The sequence below is a fragment of the Pristiophorus japonicus genome, chromosome 16 (assembly GCF_044704955.1).
Source record: "Pristiophorus japonicus isolate sPriJap1 chromosome 16, sPriJap1.hap1, whole genome shotgun sequence".
NCBI lineage: Eukaryota > Metazoa > Chordata > Chondrichthyes > Pristiophoridae > Pristiophorus > Pristiophorus japonicus.
Window position 1 is genome coordinate 79,461,458 of NC_091992.1, and position 18,762 is coordinate 79,480,219.

Below are 18,762 nucleotides of genomic sequence, written 5' to 3' on the forward strand. Positions count from 1 at the left end.
CCCTCCCCAAGCGGGAGCCTCAAGACCGCCGCAGAGACCCAGTGCTTCCTGTTGTTCCAGAAGAAGTCCACCAACTTCTTCTGTATCTTGGCGACAAACGCAGGGGGAGGGGTCAAAGTGACCAGCCGGTACCACAACATGGCGGCCACCAGCTGGTTTATGACTAGCGCTCGACCCCTGTAGGACAGCACTCGGAGCAGTCCTGTCCAGCACCCTAGGCGAGCGGCGATCTTGGCCTCCAGCTCCTGCCAGTTCGCCGTCCAGGCTTCCTCGTCGGGGCTAAGGTAGACTCCCAGATAGAGGAGATGGGTCGTGCTCCAGGCAAAAGGCCTGAGCTCCTCCGGCAGGGAGTCCACCCGCCACTGACCCACCAGGAGTCCGGAACATTTTTCCCAGTTGATTCTGGCAGAGGATGCGGCCGAGTAAATCTCCTGGCACTCACGCATCCTCCGCAGGTCAGCGGGATCCTCTACCGCGAGGAGCACGTCATCGGCGTAAGCCGAGAGGACGACCTCCACGCCCGGCCCTTGCAGAGCCAGTCCCGTCAACCTCGTCCGCAGGAGGCGCAGGAAAGGCTCCACGCAGACGGCGTATAACTGGCCGGACATGGGGCATCCCTGGCGCACCCTTCTCCCAAAGCGAAGGGGCGGCGTCAAGGACCCGTTAACCTTAATCAGACACTCCGCGGCGGCGTACAAAAGTCGGATCCGGGCGACGAAATGCGTCCCGAACCCGAAAGCGCGCAGAGTTCCGAGCAGATAGTCGTGATCCACCCTGTCGAACGCCTTCTCTTGGTCGAGGGATAGGAAGGCGACCGACAGACCAGCCTCCAGGGAATAATGGATGAGGTCCCGGACCAGATGGATGTTATCGTGGATTGTCCGGCCCGGGACCGTGTAGGACTGGTCGGGGTGGATCATGTGGTCCAGCACGGTGCCAAGGCGAGCAGACATCGCCCTGGCGAAGATCTTGTAGTCCGTGCTGAGGAGGGAGACCGGACACCAGTTCTTAAGGAGGCGGAGATCACCCTTCTTAGGCAGCAGGACGATGACGGCCCTGCGCCAAGAGAGGGGCATCTCCCCGGTCGCCAGACTTTCCCCCAGGACCCGCGCATAGTCGCCCCCCCAGGACGTCCCAGAACGCCCTGTGGAACTCCACGGTCAGCCCGTCCAGCCCCTGGGATTTTCCCCTCGAGAGCCAGTCGAGGGCACCGGTCAGCTCCGCCAGGCTTAGCGGAGCTTCTAGATTTTCGGCGCCCTCCGGGCTGACCTTCGGCAGGTCCTTCCACAAAACTCTACGCGCTTCCTCGCTGGACGGATCCGGAGAGAACAGGGCCCCGTAATATTCACGGGCCCTGTTGTTATGCCCTCCGGATCCGAGACGAGAGAGCCGTCGTCGGCCAGCAGCGTCAAGAGCTGCTTACGGACACTCTGTCTTTTTTCCAGTGAGTAGAAGAAGGGGGAGCCGCGGTCCAGATCCCGCAGGAACCGGATCCGTGACCTCACGAATGCGCCTCGGGACCCGACGAGCTGCAGGTCCTTCAGCGCGACCTTCTTCGCGTCGTACACCGTCCGCAGGGCCGGGTCCCCAACGACTTGACCGAGACGGGACTCTAGGTCGAGCACCTCTTTTTCTAGGCGCCCGACCCTGGCCGCCCGCCTCTTGGTCGACCCCCTCGCGTACTCTTGACAGAAGACGCGGACGTGAGCCTTGCCCACGTCCCACCATAGCCTCAAGGAGGGGAAGCCCACCTGCTTCCTTCTCCAGTCGGCCCAGAAACGACGGAACGAGTCCTGGAACCGCACGTCCTCCAGCAGCTGGTTGTTAAAATGCCAGTACGCGGACCCCATCCTCGCGCGGAGCGAAGCGAGCTCCGCCCACACCAGGTGGTGGTCCGAACACGGCACCGGCCGCATGGAGGCCGCCGGGACGCAGGAAGGCGCTGGAGTTGGGATGGAGATTTCGCCAGACGTCCACCAAGTCGAAGGACCCGACCAGGTCCCTCAACTTCTCCATCGCCGTCATGCTCTGCGGGGCACCGGAGCGGTCCCTCGCCTCGAGGGTGCAGTTAAAATCCCCCCCGAGGACAATGCAGTTGCCGACGTCGACAGAGCCAAGAAGAGCGGACACCTCTTCGAAGAAGCGCGCCTGCTGCGGGCCGGGCTGAGGGGCGTACACGTTCACGAGATGGAGCAGCACGTCCCCCAGGCGAACCATTACGTGCAGCAAGCGGCCTGGCACGGGCTCCTCGACCCCCAAGATCTCCGGCTAAAAATGCGGGCACAGCAAGATGGCCACCCCACTAGAAGTGGCGGTGAGGTGGCTCATGCGGACCTCTCCTTGCCATTTCAGGAGCCACGTGGCTTCGTCTCCCGGAACGGTGTGGGTTTCTTGCAGGAAGCACACCGCATATTTCCCCTCCCGCAGGAGCGAAAAATTGTTAAATCTACGGCGTGCCTCTCTGCTGCCGTTGATGTTGAGGCTGGCTATGGTTATCTTCATGACAAGACCATAGTGCAACCTCTACCTAACCTATTGTGGGGGGGTGGGGGAGTGGAGTCGTTTGTTGACCTCCACTCCTTCAGCAGCCCAGCGAGGAACTTTTTGAGCCGGCGCAGCTCAAGGCCTTGCGCCTTTGATAAGGGCCCGTCCGCGGACATTATTTTAGCGGCGGCGCGGACGGAAGCGATGAGCAACACCGGCTCGGACCATCTTTCCAGGGCCAGACGGGCTTGGTCGCGGCGACCCCGGCACTGGACCAAAAAGTCCCGGTGTTCCTTTGCAGGAATGAGGAGGGTCTCAGCGGCGGACGCGAGCAGATCCACCGCCTCACTGGCGATGGACTCGAGATCTTCACCCGCGGCCTCCACCGAGTCCCCGTCCCCCTCCGGGAGGTCGCCGCTAGCAGCCGGCCCGTCGACCGCACGAGGTACGGCAAACGGCCCGGCCGCTCCATCTGGCCCTGGCTCTGCCCCGATCCCACCCCCAGGATCGTCGGCAGAGGAGTCCCCACTGGGCTCTTTTAAAATTGGTGCTGGGTCGGGAAGTGACAGCGGAAGGGGTTCCTCCTCCGCCCCAGGAGCCGGGGAACACGGAGAGACCTGGTTTAGGAAATTCTCCAGGTCCACCAAGTCCCTCAGCTCCAAAGTAGGGGGCGAGGGTTGTTGTTCTTCCCCCTCCCCGCCGCCAGCCCCTGGCCCAGTGTGTGGATGTATATTGCAGTTGTCTGCAGTGTCAGTTTCTGCCGAGTCGAGCAAATCCCGGGGGAAGTTGGGTATTGGCTGGGCGGGCTCAGGTTCGGCCTTTTCGGCCCCGCCCCGCCCCCTCAAAATACGGGGGAGCCAATTTAAAACCGAGTTGAGAAGGAATTTCTTCTCCCAGAGGGTTGTGAATCTGTGGAATTCTCTGCCCAAGGAAGCAGTTGAGGCTAGCTCATTGAATGTATTCAAGTCACAGATAGATAGATATTTAACCAATAAGGGAATTAAGGGTTACGGGGAGAGGGCGGGTAAGTGGAGCTGAGTCTACGGCCAGATCAGCCATGATCTTATTGAATGGCGGAGCAGGCTTGAGGGGCTAGATGGCCTACTCCTGTTCCTAATTCTTATGTTCTTATGTTCACCACCTCAGCACAACCCCAGCCCAGCAAAAGGTTGAAAAAGCCATCCGACAACTGAAGAACAAGGCATCAGGAGCAGATGGAATCCCCACCGAAGCAGTAAAGCATGGCAGAGAAACACTACTGGCGCGAAATCATGAACTCATTTCTCTTATTTGGAAGGAGGAGAGCATGCCAGGGGATTTCAGAGATGCCGTAATCATGACCATCTTCAAGAAAGGTGACAAGTCCGATTGCGGTAATTACATAAGAGTTTCCCTGCTGTCTGCCACAGGGAAAGTCATTGCAAGCATCATCCTCAATCGCCTGCTCCCTGTGGCTGAAGAGTTCCTCCCAGTGTCGCAATGCGAATTATGCCCACTAAAGGGCACAATGGACATGATCTTCACCACGCGTCAAATTCAAGAAAAATGTAGGGAGCAGCACCAGCCTCTGTACATGGCCTTCTTTGACCTCACAAAGGCCTTCGACACTGTCAACCGGGAGGGATTGTGGAGTGTCATCCTCAAATTCAGCTGCCCTCAAAATTTGTCACCATTCCCTGCCTGATTCATGATGATCTGGAATCCATGATCCTGAACAATGGATCCACCACAGACCCAATACACGTGCGGACTGGGGTCAAGCAAGGCTGTGTCATTGCACCAACGCTCTTCTCAATCTTCCTTGCTGCAATGCTCCATCTCAGCCTCAATAAGCTCCCCGCTGGAGTGGAGTTAATCTACAGAACAAATGGGAAATTGTTCAACCTCCATCATCTCCAGTCCAGATCCAAAGTCGTCCCATCCTCTGTCATTGAATTACAGTATGCAGACGACACTTGCGTTTGCGCACATTCGGAGGTCGAACTCCAAACCATCGTTAACACCTTCACCGAAGTGTACGAGAGTATGGGCCTTACATTAAACATCCGTAAGACAAAGGTTCTCTACCAACTTTTCCCCATCATACAGCACTGCCCTCCAATTATCAAGATTCATGACGAGGCCTTGGAACAACGTGGATCTTTTTCCATACTTCGGGAGCCCACTGTCAACAAGGGAAGATGTCGATGACAAAGTTCAACACCGCCTTCAGTGTGCCAGTGCAGCCTTCGGTCGCCTGAGGAAGAAGATGTTTGAAGACCAGGACTTCAAACCCGGCGCCAAACTCATGGTCTACAGAGCAGTAGTGATACCCGCCCTCCTATATGCTTCAGAGACATGGACTATGTACAGCAGGCACCTCAAAGCACTGGAGTATTACCACCAACGCTGCCTCCGCAAGATCCTGCAAATCCATTGGCAGAATAGGCGCACCAACGTCCGTGTCCTCGCTCAGGCCAACATCCCCAGCATCGAAGCACTGACCACGCTCGACCAGCTCCGATGGACGGGCCACATTGTCCGCATGCCTGATACTATAAGCAAGCCCCAGATGAGCAGAGGAAACACCTCAAGAACAGCCTCAAAGCCTCCTTGAAAAAGTGCAACAACTCCACCGACACCTGGGAATCCCTGGCCCAAGACAGCTCAAAGTGGAGGAGAAACTTCCGGGAAGGCGTCGAACACCTCGAGTCTCTTCGCTGGGTACTTGCAGAAGCCAAGCGCAAATAGCGGAAGGAGCGCACGACAACCCAACCACCCTACCCACCCGTCCCTTCAACCAACGTCTACCTTACCTGTGACAGAGTCGGTAGATCCCGCTTTGGACTTATCAGTCATCTGAGAACTCATATTAGTGTGGAAGCAAGTCATCCTCAACTCCGAGAGACTGCCTAAGAAGAAGAGAAGAATCTCCTCCTGCCCCACAACCCCCGAAGATGTCTGTGCTCCTCAAATTCTGTCCTTTTGAGCATCCCTGATTATAATCGCTCAACCATTGGTGGCCGTGCCTTTTGTTGCCAAGGCCCCAAGCTCTGGAACTCCCTCCCTAAACCTCTCCGCCTTTCTTTCCTCCTGCAAGATGTGCGTTAAAACCTCATCATATCATCATCGGCAGTTCTTCGAATTGAGGATGACTTGCTTCCACGTCAAAAAGTTCACAGGTGTTTCAATGAAGGACCTAAAATTCCAGGTCCGAACTAAATCTTGAAGGGTGGAAGATGCCTGTGCTTAGATTTTTTTTAACATGTAGCGACCGTTGCACACCAGCCACCACACGGACTTGACAGAGCTAGGTCTTGGCCCAGTAGCAAGGATTAACCAAGACGACTGGAGACCAGCTCTGCTGCATGGACCTAGTGCGCACACATATCGCAGCGAAGGCTGGCCCATGCTGCCCCTGGGCCCTCGCCTCTCCTGAGCGCCAAACTCACGCTTCTCCTGGGCCCCAATCACATCCATCTACAATCTCTCACCAGTCCTTTGCCCCGACCTCGCCACTCCTGCTATACCTGTCCGCACTCCAATCACCGACCTGGACCTTGGTTATGTCCCTCTTCACTACCGTTGCTCTCCTGCTCCAGCATGTGCTGCTCCCTGGAGTGGTATGCTGCCACGCTGCTCCTTCCGCTCCCCGGCCTGCTCCGATGGTGCTCACAGGCCATGGGCTACGTAGACTGCTGGGCTAGGCCGCCACGCTGCTCCTTCCGCTCCCCGGCCTACTCCGATGGTGCTCGCTGGCCATTATCCATTATCTAAGAATCTTCAGAACTTACAGCACGGAAAGAGGCCATTTCGGCCCATCGTGCCCGTGCCGACCGGCAAAGAGCTATCCAGCCTAATTCCACTTTCCAGCTCTTGGTCCGTAGCCCTGTAGGTTAAAACCTACCTCTTTTGACCAAGCTTTTGGTCACCTGCCCTAATTTCTCCTTCTGTGGCTCAGTGCCAAATTTTGTGTCTCATACTTTATCTGTGAAGCACCTTGGAACGTTTCACTGCGTTAAAGGCGCTATATAAATACAAGTTGTTGTTGTTGGCCATTGATGGTGGTTCTGGCATTGCGCGTGCGTACTTCACACTCACAGTTTCGACCCTTGCGCGTGCGCATTTCGTCCTGCCGGTTGAGGCCTACTGCGCATGTACATTCCCCGCCGCGCCTGCTCCGGCCTGCGAGCAGTGCGCATGTGCGGCGGCAGAGCCGACTGACGGTGCGCGGGGCCGGTGATGTCCTGATGCGGTTTGAGCCTTGGCCTTGTCTCCGGGGACTGTCCGGCCCAGTCCGGCCCGCCCCGCACCGCCGCCATGGAGATGCAGGATCCCAAGAGCCAGGTAAGGGCCCGCCGCCGCCGCCGCCGCCGCTCTTTGTGTTCAGAGTGCCCAGGCCGGGGGACAAGGGGAGGGAAGGGGGAGTTGGGAGTGGGAACTGGGGTAGGGTGGGACAGGGGAAGGGGGAGTGTAGGGAAGGGGATTGGTGGGTGGGAGTGGAAAGGAGGAACTGGGAGAGGGAAGAGGATTTGGGGTAAAGGTGTATGGGGGGAACAATGTAAGGTGAAACTGGGGGTAAGGGTGAGGTGGGAGGGACAGGGTAAGGGGGAGGTGGGGAAACAGGACTTGAGGGGGTGTGGGAAGTAGATGACTCGACTGGGGCGTAGGTGGGCAGGACTGGGGTAAATGGGGGACAGGACTTGAGAATGTGTGGGAAATGGGGGGGCGGGACAACATGGGAGAGAGAGCAGGGGGGTGGTCCGGACTGGAGAGTGGCGGTGCAGATTGGAGAGAGTGGAGGTGAAGATTGGAGAGAGTAGTACTGGAGAGCGGTAAGAACAGGGGAGGACGGAAAAGGGCTGACCAGAGAGATGGAACAGGGAAGTCAGGAGGGAGGTGAGGTTGGGAGAAGGTGACCAGATCAGTGAGGGGTGGGTGGGTGGGGTGCAGTAGGTTTTGTGGGTGGGGGGGGTTGAGGAGTTGGGATCTGGGGAGGTGCCCCCTGAAGGGATAATTAGATGGATTCTGGGCGGAAAGGGGGGTTAATGTAGGGGCATCTGATACCTTGTGAGTTGGGCTTTCGATAAGGGAGCAGGCTTCTGTTATTCTGGGGAGAGGTGGGTTTCGGGGAATTCAAGCTTCAAGTGCCCTGGGTGATGGTGAGGTGAGCTCCAAGTCCCCTGCGATGGGGGAGTTGGGCTCCCGAGGTCATGGGAAATACTGTCCATGATTACTGGGATGGGGCAGGGTCAGGTGTGCTGCAGGAGCGGAGGGAAGGGAGATGCGATCCTTGTGCCTGGCTGGTTTCCATATGTACCTGACACTGACCATTCTTACATTATCTATGTGGCGTGTAAAGATGTACTGGGTGTGTGGCATGGGGCGGACTAATGCGAAATTACAAAATTGTGCACTTTTCTGTCACCATGTTTGTACAGAGTTGATGTGTGTTGGTGTGAACTGCTGCATTCACTGTCATGTTTTAGTGCTCTAAATTTGTACTGATGACTCGAGTCAAGCTGTTCTCGTGCAATTACGTCACAATGCTTTGATCAATGGACTTTCTCGTGTCAGCAAATGTAGGGCAAAAAGTGGGTGGCTTAGAATGGAACAACAATTATTTGCCAGACTCTTAGCCGTGTGTAATAAAGAATTCTGTGGAGTCATAACAAGGTTCATTTACTGGATTTGGACAGCGGTTATGAAAAGCTTGAACTTTGTGCTTGGTGTCAGAGATTGCCCAAACTCTCTCGTGAGAAACTGTGTTTGTCCTCATTCCCAGATATTCTCTGTTAAATAAACACTCCTTTCAGTAAAGAAGCAGTGACGTGGGCAGCTTGCTAAGTACATGAGGGAGAAAGGAATAGAAGGATATAGAATCAGAATCCTAGAAATTTACAGCACGGAAGGAGGCCATTTCGGCCCATCATGTCTGCGCCGGCCAACAAAGCTCTCTAGCCTAATCCCACTTTCCAGCTCTGGGTCCGTAGAGTGCACAACCAAGCACTTTTTAAATGTGGTGAGGGTTTCTGCCTCTACCACCCTTTCAGGCAGTGAGTTCCAGACCCCCACCACCCTCTGGGTGAAGAAATTTCCCCTCCAATCCCCTCCTAAACCTCCGACCAATTACTTTAAATCTATGCCCCCTAGTTATTGACCCTTCTGCTAAGGGAAATAGGTCCTTCCTATCCACTCTATCTAAGCCCCTCATAATTTTATACACCTCAGCCTCCTCTGTTCCAAAGAAATCATCATCACAGTCCCTCGGAATTGAGGAAGACTTGCTTCCACTCTTAAAATGAGTCCTTAGGTGACTGAACAGTCCAATACGAGAGCCACAAGCCCTGTCACAGGTGGGACAGACAGTCGTTGAGGGAAGGGGTGGGCAGGGAGCCTGGTTGCCACGCGCTCTTTCCGCTGCCTGCGCTTGATTTCTGCATGCTCTCAGCGATGAGACTCAAAGTGTTCAGCGCCCTCCCAGATGCACTTCCTCCACTTAGGGTGGTCTTTGGCCAGGGATTCCCAGGTATCAGTGGGGATGTTGCACTTTATCAGGGAGGCTTTGAGGGTGTCCTCTGTATTGTTTCCTCTGCTCACCTTTGGCTCGTTTGCCGTGAAGGAGTTCAGAGTAGAGCGCTTGCTTTGGGAGTCTCATGTCCAGCATGCGAACGATGTGGCCTGCCCAACGGAGCTATCAAGTGTGGTCAGTGCTTCAATGCTGGGGATGTTGGCCCGATCGAGGACGCTAATGTTGGTGCGTCTATCCTCCAGGGGATTTGTAGGATCTTGTGGAGGCACCGTTGGTGGTATTTCTCCAGTGACGTGAGGTGTCTACTGTACATGATCCATGTCTCTGAGCCATACAGGAGGGCGGGTATTACTACAGCCCTGCAGACCATGGGCTTGGTGGCAGTTTTGAGGGCCTGATCTTCAAACACTCTTATCCTCGAGCGGCCGAAGGCTGCACTCGAGGCGGTGTTAGATCTCGACGTCAATGTCTGCTCGTGTTGATAAGAGGCTCCCGAGGTATGGGAAATGGTCCACGTTGCCCAGGGCCGCGCAGTGGATCTTGATGACTAGGGGGCTGTGCTGTGCGGCGACGACAGGCTGGTGGAGGACTTTTGTCTCGCAGAAGTTTAGCGTAAGGCCCATGCTTTCGTACGCCTCAGTAAATATGTCGACTATATCCTGGAGTTCAGCCTCTGTGTGCGCAGACGCAGGCGTCGTCCGCATACAGTAGCTCGACGACAGAGGTTGGACGGTCTTGGACTTGGCCTGGAGACGGCAAAGATTGAACAGCTTCTCACTGGTTCTGTAGTTTAGTTCCACTCCAGCGGGAAGTTTGTTGACTGTGAGGTGGAGCAAGGCAGCGAGGAAGATTGAGAAGAAGGTTGGGGCGATGATGCAGCCCTGTTTGACCCCGGTCCGGATGTGGATTGAGTCTGTAATGGATCCGTTGGTCAGGATCACAGCCTGCATGTCGTCGTGGAGCATGGTGACGAACAACCCCAGCCTATCCAGTCTTTCCTCATAGCTAAAAGGTATGCTGATAGAGTTCAATGAAATGGGTGGGAGGAGGCTCGATTGGAGCATGAACACTAGCACAGGCCTGATGGGCCAAATGGCCTGTTTCTGTGCTGTAAAATTCAAAGAAATTCTATGTTTGTGCCTTTGCTGTTGAAACAAATAGTGGTGTATCTACACAACTCATTCTGGTTGAGGTGAAACACAAACTACGTTCCTGTTTGGAGGAGGTGTAAAACACGAGTTGTGAGACTGTCTCTGGAGGCGTGCATTACATTGGCGATAAAAGGCATTTCTAGGTTAAATAGGCACTTTCAGCGACTGAGCAGCATTGAAGAGGTTTGGAATGATAACAAGAGACCGATGTTACGAGGAATCAGTCGGACCGGCTGCTGGAGGAGCAGAAAGACAGCACTTAATGCTTGTCAATACCGTGTTTGGCAGCTCTGATAGTTGATCTTAGCGGGTGTTGGCTCAGGTGAAGATGCTGACATTTACAGAGTGACTCCTGCCAACGAACCCAGAAAACCAGAAGCTGTGCAGAAGCATTCTGCATATAATTGTCGGGTCCCAAATTTAAAAAATAACGTTCACCACAACAGGCGGAGGATTTGAGAAATTCTCTGGTTTCCCGGCTTTCTCACCAGTCCATCTCCCTTTCTGGCTTTTAAGATTTTCCCGGCTTTCTCAACAGTCCATCTCTGTTCTCTGTTTTAAAGATTTTGTTTTAACGGCCCGCTCCGTGACGAATGACAGCGGCGTGTGCAGACTGCTGCCTGTTCGTTGGCAGCAGTCATGTCCATACTTTTATGTTTATATATTAGAGTTTATGTTTGCTTCAAGGGCATTGAGCAGTGCCTGCCCAGTTATAGCATATGTTGGGTTAAAAGTAAAACTGAATCTGCACCGCCCAACCCTTTTTGTCTGAGATGTTAATCCAAGGTCCCGTCTGCCCCCTCGGGTGGATGTAAAAGATCCCATGGCACTATTCGACAAAGTGCAGGGGAGTTCACTCAGTATCCTGACCAGTATTTATCCCTCAACCAGCAGCTAAAACAGATGATCTAGTCATTTAATTGCTGTTTGTGCTGTGTGGCCACATTTCCTACATCACACAGTGACCACACTTCAAAAGTACTTTGGTGGTTGTAAAGCAATTTTGGACTTCCTGAGGTTGTGAAAAATGCTATATAAATGCAAGTCTAGTGCAGTATCTGCATTTCTAATGCAGTAACTTGACATTTAATTTCCCCCATAATCATCATCATCATCATAGGCAGTCCCTCGGAATCGAGGAAGACTTGCTTCCACTCTTAAAATGAGTCCTTAGGTGGCTGAACAGTCCAATATGAGAGCCATAGTTTCTGTCACAGGTGGGGCAGACAGTCGTTGAGGGAAGGGGTGGGTGGGCATGGTTTGCCGCAAGCTCCTTCCACTGCCTGCGCTTGATTTCTGCATGCTCTCGGCGATGGACATAAGCCATCCCTGTGGCCACATTAGTGCGAGTGATTTGGGGAAGGGGTGGGAACAGCAGTAGGTATAATCGGTTTGTTTTATAAGGATCCGCCATGCATTGAGTCTCAGGCATTTTCAACCCAGTTCTTGGGGGAGCAGAGTGCAGAACTCCCCACGATTTGGTATAAATTGGCAGTCTCACGGAGGTGGGGAACTGCACTATAAGACCGGATTCTGTGGTTGGGACCAAGGCGCGTTGTTTGGGCAAAGTAGTGAGAGTTTCCTTCTGTGTCTAACCGTATTACACGTGACCTGGGAGGAATCGTTGTTACTGATACTGGAAGGGAAATACTTGAGAAGTGCTGCTTTTCCCAGCAGAGAAATTGCTCATGTTAACAAGCACCAAGAGGCATCAGAAATCTAAATCCAATAGATCAGAACATGTTTGCTAATTAGTGACGGATTGTGAGCTCTTTTAATCTGTGCACTCACGAAGAACTTGGATAGAGTGCTCATTCATATTTCACTGAAGACCCATGACGGTTGTAAAAGATTGGAGGTGCTTATTCCATCAGACTTGAAGGTGGTAGACTGCATCGCTGCAGGTAGAATTTGCACACATTTGGGAATTGGACAAATAAAATTCAATGTAGAGAAATGCATGGACAAAAAAAACCCAGGAAGGGGCGGGTACTTGAAAAGGAAATAACACGTATGGAATCTGAAAGAGATCTGGAGGTTCTGATTGACAATAAATTGAAGTAGGGAAGTCTTGCTACAACTGTACAGGGTATTGGTGAGGCCACAGCAAGAGTACTGTGTACAGTTTTGGTCTTATATAAGGAGGGATATACTTGCATTGGAGGCATTTCGGAGAAGGTTGACCAGGTTGATTCCTGAGATGAAGGGGTTGTTTTATGAAGAAAGGTTGAGCAGGTTGTACCGATGCGTTTAGTAGAATGAGAGGTGATCTTATTGAACATAAGATTCTGAGGGGGCTGGACAGGGTAAACATCGAAACATAGAAAATAGGTGCAGGAGTCGGCCATTTGGCCCTTCGTGCCTGCACCGCCATTCAATAAGATCATTCCCTCAGTACCCCTTTCCTGCTTTCTCTCCATACCCTTTGATCCCGTTAGCCGTAAGGGCCATATCTAACTCCCTCTTGAATATGTCCAATGAACTGGCATCAACAACTCTCTGCGGCAGGGAATTCTAGAGGTTAATAACTCTCTAAATGAAGAAGTTTCTCCTCATCTCAGTCCTAAATGGCCTATCCCTTAGCCTAAGACTATGTCCCCGGTTCTGGACTTCCCCAACATCGGGAACATTCTTCCCGGATCTAACCTGTCCAGTCCCGTCAGAATTTTATACGTTTCTATGAGATCCCCTCTTATTCTCCTAAGCTCCAGTGAATAAAGGCCCAGTTGATCCACTCTCTCCTCATGTGACAGTCTAGCCATCCCTGGAATCAGTCTGGTGAACCTTCGCTGCACTCCCTCAATAGCAAGAATGTCCTTCCTCAAATTAGGAGACCAAAACTGAACACAATATTCCAGGTGAGGCCTCACTAAGGTCTTATACAACTGTAGTAAGACCTCCCTGCTCCTGTATTCAAATCCCCTAGCTATGAAGGCCAACATACCATTTGCCTTCTTCACCGCCTGGTGTACCTGCATGCCCACTTTCAGTGACTGATGAACCATGACACCCAGGTCTCGTTGCACTTCCTCTTTTCTTAATCTGTCGCCATTCAGATAATCTGTTGCCTTGTTTTTGCCCCCAAAGTGGATAACCTCACATTTATCCACATTATACTGCATCTGCCATGTATTTGCCCACTCGCCTAACCTGTCCAAGTCACCCTGCAGCCTCTTAGCGTCCTTCTCACAGCTCACTGCCACCCAGTTTAGTGTCATCAGCAAACTTGGAGATATTACACTCAATTCCATCATCAATATCATTAATATACATTATAAAGAGCTGGGGTCCCAGCACTGAGCCCTGCGGCACTTTACTAGTCATTGCCTGCCATTCTGAAAAGGACCCGTTTATCCCGACTCTCTGCTTCCTATTTGCCAACCAGTTCTCTATCCACGTCAGTACATTACCCCCAATACCATGTGCTTTGATTTTGCACACAAATCTCTTGTGTGGGACCTTGTCAAAAGCCTTTTAAAAGTCCAAATACACCACATCCACTGGTTCTCCCTTGTCCACTCTACTAGTTACATCCTCAAAAAATTCTAGAAGATTTGTCAAGCATGATTTCCCTTTCATAAGTCCATGCCGACTTGGACCGATCACTGCTTTCCAGATGCGCTGCTATTTCATCTTTAATAATTGATTCCAACATCAGGCCCTGGGGATTTATCAGCCTTCAATCCCGTCAATTTCCCTAACACAATTTCCCGCCTAATAAGGATATCCTTCAGTTCCTCCTTCTCACTGGACCCTCGGTCCCCAAGTACATCCAGAAGGTTATTTGTGTCTTCCTTTGTGAAGACAGAACCGAAGTATTTGTTTAATTGCTCTGCCATTTCTTTGCTCCCCATTATAAATTCACCCGAATCCGACTTCAAGGGACCTATGTTTGTCTTCACTAATCTTTTTCTCTTCACATATCTATAGAAGCATTTGCAGTCAGTTTTTACGTTTCCGGCAAGCTTCCTCTCGAACTCTATTTTCCCCTTCTTAATTAAACCCTTTGTCCTCTTCTGCTGAATTCTAAATTTCTCCCAGTCTTCCGGTTTGCTGCTTTTTCTGGCTAATTTGTATGTCTCTTCCTTGGCTTTAACACTGTCCTTAATTTCCCTTGTTAGCCACGGTTGAGCCACCTTCCCCTTTTATTTTTACTCCAGACAGGGATGTACAATTGTTGAAGTTCATCCATATGATCTTTAAAGGTTTGCCATTGCCTATCCACCGTCAACCCTTTAAGTATCATTTGCCAGTCTAATCTAGCCAATTCGCGCCTCATACCGTCAAAGTTACCTTTCCTTAAGTTCAGGACCCTAGTTTCTGAATTAACTTTGTCACTCTCCATCTTAAAAAAAAATTCTACCATATTATGGTCACTCTTCCCCAAGGGGCCTTGCACAACAAGATTGCTAATTATTCCCTTCTCATTACACATCACCCAGTCTAGGATGGCCAGCTCTCTCGTTGGTTCCTCGACATATTGGTCTAGAAAACCATCCCTAATACACTCCAGGAAATCCTCCTCCACCGCATTGCTACCAGTTAGGTTAGCCCGATCAATATGTAGATTAAAGTCGCCCATGATTACTGCTGTACCTTTATTGCACACATCCCTTATTTCTTGTTTGATGCTGTCCCCAACCTCACTACTACTATTCGGTGGCCTGTACGCAACTCCCACTAGCGTTTTCTTCCCTTTGGTATTCCGTAGCTCCACCCATACCGATTTCACATCATCCAAGCTAATGTCCTTCCTTACAATTGCATTAATTTCCTCTTTAACCAGCAACGCCACCCCGCCTCCTTTTCCTTTCTGTCTATCCTTCCTAAATGCTGAATACCCTTGGATGTTGAGTTCCCAGCCTTGGTCACTCTGGAGCCATGTTTCCGTGATGCCAATCACGTCATATCCGTTAACTGCTATCTGCACAGTTAATTCATCCACCTTATTCCGAATACTCCTCACATTGAGGCACAGAGCCTTCAGGCTTGTCTTTTTAACACACTTTGACCCTTTAGAATTTTGCTGTAAAGTGGCCCTGTTTGTTTTTGCCTTGGGTTCCTCTGCCCTCCACTTTTACTATTCTCCTTTCTATCTTTTGCTTCTGTCTCCATTTTATTTCCCTCTGTCTCCCTGTATAGGTTCACATCCCCCTGCCATATTAGTTTAACTCCTCCCAAACAGCACTCGCAAACACTCCCCCGAGGACATTGGTTCCGGTCGATGCCGAGAGGATGTTTCCCCTTGTGGGGGCACCTCGAATTAGGGGGCCATAGTTTCAGAATAAGGGGTCGCCCATTTAAAACGGAGACGAGGAGGAATTTCTTCTCTGATGGTCGTGAATCTTTGGAATTGTCTACCCCAGAGAGCTGTGGAGGCTGGGTCATTGAATATATTTAAGGTGGAGATGGACAGATTTTTGAACGATAAGGGAATCAAGGGTTCTGGGGAGCGGGCAGGAAAGTTGAGTTGAGGCCAAGATCAGATCAGCCATGATCTTATTGAATGGTGGAGCAGGCGCGAGGGGCCGAATGATCTACTCCTGCTCTTATTGGGCCCAAGTTTCCACCCAATAAAAAACGGGCGTCCCTCCGAGCTGGGCGCCATTTTTCGCGCCTAAAACGGCGCCGGAAAAAAAACTCGCAATTCTGGAGTGTTCTGCAGCTCCTTGTCTGTTTGGCGCGGCGCCGAGGGGGGGGCGGAGCCTACACTCGCGCCGATTTTGTAAGTGGGAGGGGGCGGGTACTATTTAAATTAGTTTTTTTCCTGCCGGCAATGCTGCGCGTGCGCGTTGGAGCGTTCGCGCGCGCAGTGTGAAGGAAACATTGGCACTCGGCCATTTTTGTAGTTCTTTGTAGCTGTTTAATTTTTGAACATTTTTTTATAAAAGCACATTGCCATCAGCACTTGCAGCCTTCTCACTGTCTCCTCTCCCCCCCTCCCCGCGGGAAAGACCGGCGCCACCTCCTCTCTCTTCCCCCCCCCCCCTCCCCCCCCCCCCCCACAGGAAGAACGGGCGCCTCCTTCCCCCCCAGCGGGAAGAACGGGCGCCTCCTTTCTCCTCTCCCCCCCCCCCCTCGCGGGAAGAACGGGCGCCTCAGGCTGACTGCAGCATTCTCCGTGCCTGAAGCACTTTCACACAGGTAGGAAGATGGTTTATTTAATCTTTTCTTTTGCTTATAAATGTTTATTCAGGTTGGATTTATTTGTATAATATTTGTAGAAGTATAAATAAGGATTTATTGTAAAATTTAATGACTTCCCTTCCCCCCCCCCCTCCCCCCCCCCCCCCCCCCCCCACCTCATTCTGGACGCCTAATTTGCAACCTGCGTCTGATTTTTTAATGTATAAAACAGGTTTTTTCAGTTCTACAAAAATCTTCACTTGCTCCATTCTAAGCTAGTTTGGAGTACGTTTTCACTGTGGAAACTTTGAAATCAGGCCTCAGTGGCCGGACACGCCCCCTTTTGAAGAAAAAATTCTGTTCCAAAGTAGAACTGTTCTACCTGACTGGAACTGCAGAAAAAAAAATGTGGAGAATTGTGATTTCTAAGATAGTCCGTTCTCCACCAGTTGCTCCTAAAAATCAGGCGCAAATCATGTGGAAACTTGGGCCCTATATGTTGTTATGAAAGACGGCACCTCTCACAGTGCATCACTCCCTCAGTACTGCACTGTATTGTCAGCCTGGATTTTTATGCTCAAGTCTCTTGAACCCACAACCTTCTGACTCAGAGGTGAGAGTGCTGCCCACTGAGACACAGCTGACACAATCAATAAGGCCAGGTGAAACTGGAGAATCTGGCTCCCTAATAAAGTGAATAATTTGAGAAATGTAGAGGAAATTGTAATGTAGAACCATTGATCATACAGCACAGAAGGAGGTCATCAACCCATTGAGCCTGTACTGGCTCTTTGGGAGAGCTATCTGATTAGTCCCACTGCCCTGCTCTTTCCCCAGAGCCCTGCAATATTTTTCCCTTCAAGTATTTGTCCAATTTTTATTTTGAGTGTGATGCCATTATATTGCCATTGGACATATTGCTTATGTTCTTATGAAGCTATCGCGACAGTGTTCGGTGGCAATGAGTAAAGGTAATCAGATGTTGGAATGTATTGAAAGGTCAAGATTGAGTCGAAATAGTGAGGTAATGCTGCCACTTTTTAATCATTAATGACATCACACTTAGAATACTCATCCCTTGATTTGCCGAGAGTCCAAAACTCTATCTACTTGGATATACTCAACGACTGAGCATCCACAGGCTTCTGGGGCAGAGAATTCCAAAGATTCACAACCCTCTGAGTGAAGAAATTCCTCCTCATCTCGGACCTAATGGCTGACCCCTTATCCTGAGACTGTGACTCCCTAGTTCTAAACTCTCCAGCCAGGGGAAACATCCTCTCAGCGTCTATCCTGTCAAACTCTCTCAAAATCTTACATCTTTCAATGAGATCACCTCTCATTCTTTCAAATTCCAGGTCGATCTACTCAATCTTTCCTCATAGGAATCTCTCCTCTCATCTCAGGAATCAATCTTGTGAACCTTTGTTGCGCTGCCTCTAAGGCAAGTATATCCTTCCTTAGATAAGGAGACCAGAACTGTGCCCAGTACTCCAGGTGTGGTCCCACCAAGGCCCTGCAGAATGGTAGCAAGACTTCCTTACTCTTGTTCTCCAACCCACTTATTGTCTACATGTCTGGGAGTGACATATCGATAATATGTAAACTTTACATGTCCTGTCTGCCACAGTTAAGACGTCGCACGCAGTCCAATGCCAGCCTCTACCTCACTTTTATTAAAACTGTTATAAAAAAAATCAGAGGCAGTCACTTTTGTTGTACAGAAAAAAAACATCTTCTGGAACAGAAAGTGCCCGTGGCACAATGTCTACAGACTGTTAGTTAACCTTTCCACAAACAAAACCAGCCTCCTGATTTCAATTCTGCCTAGAAACTAACCTTTGAATGAACCCTAACATCAATTAGACTCTATGGGCCCAAGTTTCCACAAGAAAAAAAACGGGCGCCCCTCCGAGCTGGACGCCCGTTTTTCGCGCCTAAAACGGCGCCTAAAAAAATCCTCGGTAGTCTGCACCTACTTACAGGTCCTCTGGCCCTTGGCGCAGTCAGCACGAACTGTGGGGGGGCGGAGCCAGGTCCCGGCGCTGAAAACAGTGCCGGGACCTCTGCACATGCGCGCTACAGTCGGCACGCAAGTGCAGTAGCTCCAGGCGCCGAACTGTGGGAGGGGCCCGAAGCACGCAGCCCCTAGCCCTGGCCCAATGGCCTCACTGGGGCTCCTCCCACGGCCAGCTCTTGCTCCCCGCCTGACCAGACCCGACCCGACACTCGCTCCCCCCGCCGACCAGACCCGACCCGACCCGACACCCGCTCCCCCCCCCTCCCCCGACCAGACCCGACCCGACACTCGCTCCCCCCGCCGACCAGACCCGACCCGACCCGACACCCGCTCCCCCCCCCTCCCCCGACCAGACCCGACCCGACACCCGCTCCCCCCCCCCGACGACCCGAGACCCGAGACCCGCTCCCCCTGCCCCGAGACCCGCTCCCCCCCCCCCCGCCCCGAGACCCGAGACCCGCTCCCCCCCC

General features: G+C 51.8%; 1 protein-coding gene across 2 annotated transcripts in view; it reads left to right on the top strand.

Moving 5' to 3' along the window:
- The first annotated feature begins 6,618 nt into the window (after positions 1–6,618).
- Positions 6,619–18,762, top strand: part of tmem94 (transmembrane protein 94) — a 168,550-nt gene continuing 156,406 nt past the window's right edge. For both annotated transcript variants that reach the window (XM_070857485.1, XM_070857484.1), the window contains exon 1: positions 6,619–6,810. Coding sequence is in view for 1 of the 2 variants with exons in the window: in XM_070857484.1 (XP_070713585.1) it covers positions 6,784–6,810 (27 nt within the window). In the remaining variant the exon portion in view is untranslated. The remainder of the gene's footprint in view (positions 6,811–18,762) is intronic.